The 5,998-nt window shown below is 36.8% G+C and overlaps 1 protein-coding gene across 1 annotated transcript; it reads left to right on the forward strand.

Moving 5' to 3' along the window:
- Positions 1-318: 318 nt before the first annotated feature.
- On the forward strand, positions 319-2,564 carry LOC127618531 (iroquois-class homeodomain protein irx-3-like). Its single transcript, XM_052091036.1, has 2 exons — positions 319-725; positions 1,343-2,564. The coding sequence occupies exons 1-2, from the start codon at positions 513-515 to the stop codon at positions 2,396-2,398; spliced, it is 1,269 nt and encodes a 422-aa protein (XP_051946996.1). The 5' UTR covers positions 319-512; the 3' UTR covers positions 2,399-2,564.
- The last annotated feature ends 3,434 nt before the right edge of the window (positions 2,565-5,998 follow it).

A 5,998-nucleotide genomic window follows, 5' to 3' on the forward strand; every position in this document is an offset into this window, starting at 1 on the left:
ACCATTTTGTAGCCGATCACAATTTCTGTGAATTAACACAAGAAATGGGAAAGGGCTGAAGCGGCGAACAAATAACAAATGAAATGATTGGCGAGCCATAAAATGAGATTTAAAACTCATTCAAATAAGAGAAGGCGACGTCAGAGCATTAGTCCAGACAGCGAGAGAGAGAGAGAGAGAGAGAGAGAGAGAGAGAGAGAGAGAGAGAGAGAGAGAGACTCTGTAAGTGGGGTGAGCCTTGAGAAATAGGAGGAGCTTCTGAACGACTAAAAATGTCAATCACAAAAAGGAGTTCCAATAATCTAAAGCAATCTGTAAGGACCTGACCTTAGTCCATTCAGATCAATAGGGAAGAAAGGGAGGAAAGCGCAATCGGATCGTTTACACTGGCTCTGTCGGAGGAAATATAGACTTCCCTGACACTTTGTACTCACTGTAAAGTGGATATCGTGGTGCACACCAAGAGGGCGATTCGCCGCTTTTTGTGACTCCAGCAGATTTTCTCTACAACGATGTCTTTCCCACAGCTGGGATACCAGTACATCCGACCAATATACTCGCAGGACAGGCAGGGGATAGGCAGTGCCCGAGCCGGGACAGACCTGAGCCCGTCCGGAGCGCTCTCTAATGTTCTCTCTACTATGTACGGATCACCTTTCGCTGCTGCACAAAGCTATGGAGCTTTTCTTCCGTATTCAAATGATCTATCTATTTTCAACCAGCTGGTGAGTAATACTTTTTTTGTGGCATTTTCTGTTTCTCTCTCAAACTCAACATAGTCAACTTAAAAAAAGAGTGAGTCAAGGTGTGTTAGAAACACTTTAAAATAAGTTTAGGTTTGCGGTCATCCTTTAAAGTAAGTTTTGCAAGACGCTGAGGAACTTTGGTGTTTACTCCATTTAGTAAATACAAAATGTGGTGGAAAAAGTAACAAATTAACTGATATGGTCTCAACAAAACAAAATATGTGAGGTAGTGCTTCTCGTGATTATAATAAATAAAGCCACTGGACAAGAATTCCCACCTCTGCAGAATACAATTTAATAATAGTAATAATAATGCTTTTAATTTTCACATACTAATACATATTTTGTCAAATGATTTGGAATTACATATATCCCCGTGCACAAAATACGCTCATTAATGAAGTATTTGTACACAGTTAATAATATTTCCAAAAGTGGTCCAGTCCTTCCTTGTTTTTTTTTTTTAATTATTTGTAAAGACATCCGCAATCAATAAATGCAGCATGTACATCAGAGAAAAGCAAGAAAATAGCATGCCAGGCCAAGGAAGGTGGTCGTGAATCATGTTCATGTTGGATCTGTGTTCTGTGTTTTAGGGGGCACAGTACGAACTCAAAGACAGTCCAGGTGTCCAGCATGCAGGATTTGCCCATCATCATCCCGCTTTTTACCCATATGGCCAGTACCAGTTTGGTGACCCGTCCAGACCAAAAAATGCAACGAGAGAGAGCACCAGCACACTCAAGGCCTGGTTAAGCGAGCACAGGAAAAACCCATACCCCACCAAAGGCGAGAAGATCATGCTGGCCATCATCACAAAAATGACCCTCACGCAAGTGTCCACCTGGTTCGCCAACGCCAGGAGGAGGCTAAAGAAGGAGAACAAGATGACCTGGACCCCACGGAGTCGCACAGACGAAGAAGGAAATGATTACATCAGCGATCATGAAGGAGAGGACGGCGACAAACGGGAGGATGAGGAAGAAATCGATTTGGAGAATATTGACACGGAGAATATTGAGAGTAAGGACGATTTAGACGACCAGGATGAACTGCATTCTGATTTGAAACTGGACGGCCGGAGCGACTCGGAAATTTCGGACGGCTATGAGGATTTACAAGGACCGGAGCAAAGGTTGTTAAAAGCGATGGTGAAAGACGGTAAGGGGATTCACGGCGACCGCGCAGAACACTTTCACCATCATCACCACCACAACAACAATAACAACGTAGAACTCAAAACCCAACAGGCCAACGGCGAGCCGGTCAAACCCAACCAGGCCATCATCAACTCTCCGCCCTCAGAAAACAACCCACCTCCGGCCCCAAAACCTAAGATCTGGTCTTTGGCAGAGACAGCAACAACTCCAGACAATCCACGCAAATCTCCTCTTATGAACGGGACTCCCGCAGCGCCCGCCGTTCAGACTATCATCGCTCCTCACAGACTACTTTCGTGTCCCGTAGGGAAAATCCAGAGCTGGGCAAATCGGGGTTTCACCGCACACCAGCTCGCCTTGCTGAACTCAAACCATTACTTGGGACTCAGTAACCAGGCTTCGGCGAATGGCCTTGCTCTCTACAGCAGACAAGCAGAGGACAGGAGTCAAAACTCCGAGTCCACAGTCACAGGTACATGTCACTCACACTGAGAAGCGCAGAGATAGGACATTCATGCCTTTTATTGACATTGTTAGGACTGGACGCGCACCATTTCCCCCCTTTCCTCCCTGAACCCGTTTTCATTTCTCACTACTGTGAAACATTCAAGTAAATGAAAAAATAAAAAATACACTTGAAATGCAAATGCCTATTGGAAATAACTTGTCATATATATATATATATATATATATATATATATATATATATATATATATATATATATATATATATATTCTAACTTTTGCTTAAAATATCCAAAAGTATGTCCAATTGTATATGTTTGGAAATGTTTCGTTGTGTGCGAATTTTGATAGCCCTTAATTCTCTAGGCCACTTTTTTTTTTTAAACAACACTTAAGATCTTAATTACACTGTTTTTTTTTTTTGTTTTGTTTTTTTTTTGCTTGTTTTTTTATTTTTATTTTTTTTATTTTTTTTATATATTATTTAAAAAAATTGCTTTTATTTTAATTTGAATTTTTGTTGTTGTTGCTATTGGTGTTATTATTTCAGAAAGATCTAGTGCCTTGAAAACAGATAAAAAGTTGTTAAAAACAGCCTTCCACCCTGTTCAAAGACGGTAAGAACGGAGATCTTACATTAGTAGCGCGTTACTTTTAAAATGGTTTCTTTTTACCTCCTTTGAATATATGAATATCACATAATATCCATGCATGACTGTCTAGTCACGCGCTCGGGTACTTGGTCTAAACATGATTTATATATTGTGCTTGTGCAATAATAAACCGAGATGTCAAACCATTAAATCTCCACTGCGTCGTTGCGATATTTCAGAATGCTTAATTCAAAAACATTGTTGTGTTCTTTACTTGCTTGCAGCTTTAGTTTGGTATTGGCTCCGTGTTTTTTTTTTTGTTTGTTTTTTTTCATGCTTCCCTTCTATATCCCCATAGGCCCCAGACCCAACTCGAAGCTGCCATTGTATTATCCGCCCTCTCGTTCTCTTATGGTTTTGTTTCTTTTTGTTTTGTTTTTGTTTTCTCATTTTAACCTGTGTAAGGAATGTAAAAAAATTTAATAAAATAACACTCTTCTGTATACTTACATTGTAAGCATGTCCTGTGTACAATGGCTGATGTCAGTCCAAGTAGTGTGTGAGTCCCATTTTCTTTTGTAAGCTCTGTGAGGATTTGATGTTGAAATGTTTTGTATATAACGTAAAGAAAATGTATATACTTGTGATCCGAAATTGTACAAGAAAGTCTATATTTTGGCTAATAAATGAACCGCAGCAACTTTACCGTCACTTTTTTTTTTTCTTTCTGTTTTTGAAAACAGTGGTGTGTGAATATTGAAACTGACATTGGATATTTCATCTTTTAAGCTTTACTGTGTGGAAATGGTTTCCGTATGTGTTTTTTTTTTTTTTTTTTTTTTTAACGCATAAGGAACATTAACTAGAGGTTATGAGGTTTGAATCGGGGGATTTTCAGTATTTTCCTATTTCAGGGATTTAACTGTAATTAGCTTCTTCTTGAATCGCGCATTTGGATATTAATGGATGGGGATTATCCCCACTGAGGCGGAACAGCACATATGAAATGAATAATTATTTCATTTGTAATGGGTTGAAACAGCATACAACTCAATTTCACTGTAATGAGAATTGAATATTTTCTTCTTTGAAGAGGAACTGAAGAGCTGAAATGCTTAGTGCAGATGGTTAGTGTAATCTCGACTCTTTATAATTTTCGAGATTCGGATATTTTAAAATGTAAATAATTCTAATCAGATATTGATGTTGTTCTGCTTGTCATAAACTGCCTTCGAAACTGTGAGAAATTATTTGTGTTTTTCCCCTTGAAGATGATTTGCATGGCAGCAGCTTTGTTTCAGTTTTCAGAAAGTGAGGAGAAATTTAGAGTTGGAGCTCCCTCTACAGTCTACTCTCGAGGGTCTTTTCATAGACAGAACCATTTTGATCTTAATCTTTAATTTATTTGAATTCATTTGAGGTAGTTAATGATCAGCGTTTAAGGGTCGTTCGTTCTTCTTGTGAAATTTGCTGGGAGAGAATGAGTACAGCGTGCAACTTTCCACCTTTTATATAGTTATTTTACAATTAGTAAAGTGCCACGTGACGCAGTTTAGACAAAATTACATCACCGAGACTGCAGAACACATTCCGCACAACTAAATGAACAAAACACGACTGAATTATTCGAAAGAAATATAAGGTCACGTATAAATTTCTACTTTAATTTTGGCAGAAACGTTTCAGAAAAGATGATTTTTCAAGAATCGAAATTTAATTGTATAAGCCTCTTGAAAGACTTAAAATAGCACATTTAATTAAAAGTACATTAAATAGGCTTAAACAAATTAAAGTTTTACCTTTTAGAACAGAAGACAGAAACAATCTACAATATTTTTAAGAATATTAAATTATAACTATTTGTATATAAAATATATTTCTCCTACAAATTTGATCTGCACTGAAAAAAAATGTTCTTCATTGACTGGTTTGAGTACAAAAAAAATGCACCTAAATCAATTATAGTTTACACTAACAAAACAAATTTAAAGGGATAAACGGGTAAAAATTATAATATTATTAATAATACTAATAAGCTATTTAGGGTAACAATTGTAAGTAACACATTTTACAATCTAGGCCATATTATTATTATTATTATTATTATTATTATTATTATTATTATTATTATCATCATAATGTTTTACCCTTTTATCCCTTTAAATTTGTTTAGTTAGTGTAAACTATAATTTATTCAAGTTAATTCAGTGGTTAACTCAACTTCGGAAAGGTCCGGGTCCGCAAAGCTAGATCCCTGTCTCCTCGAGGGCCACCATTCACTTGCATAGTATAGACAGAGCTGAAATATTCTAAAAAGCTTCATTTGTGTTATGCAGGAGAAAGAAAGTCATACACATGTGAGATGGCATGAGGGTGAGGAAATGATGAGAGCATTTAACTTTTTGGGTGAACTATCAATCTGAGTATTTATTAAACATAAGGGGTGTGTATCGATTTTCTGATATAGATCTGGGCCTCGTTCCCAAATAGTGATCGATCTTAGTGATAAGATCGTTTTCTACGAGCGATTTTACGAACATTCGTTATTTTTTTCGTGCGTTTAAAACTACACTCAATAAATGAGAGGCTTTAAGTGCTGCTTAAGAGAGATGCTTTCCATAAACGTGAAGTGCTTAAATGTGACCTAATACTGCTGCTTGCAGGTGCAACTTCATTATATTTGTTGTCTAACTTTAAAAACGTTTGTAATTTAGCTCGTTGGAAATATTTTTAAAAATTTAATTCAATTTAAATTCAACACATAATTGCACTTAATTCAACACTTAATTCAACACATAATTGCATTTTGTTTTCAATTGTTTTGTGCAGAACGATATATTTCTTTTACACAATCACTGCTTCCTACATCAGATGTGCATTTTAATATTTAGTTTTAAAAATTTACACTGTGTGTCGATATTAAATCTTAGAAGATCAGTGAAGACAGCAGAGACCCTGTTTATGGTCCTGTTAATGACAACAAGAATTAATTGAATATAACGAGGTTCACTGTGTTTGCAGAGCCCAAAATAAG

Source organism: Xyrauchen texanus, chromosome 2 (assembly GCF_025860055.1).
Source record: "Xyrauchen texanus isolate HMW12.3.18 chromosome 2, RBS_HiC_50CHRs, whole genome shotgun sequence".
Lineage (NCBI taxonomy): Eukaryota > Metazoa > Chordata > Actinopteri > Cypriniformes > Catostomidae > Xyrauchen > Xyrauchen texanus.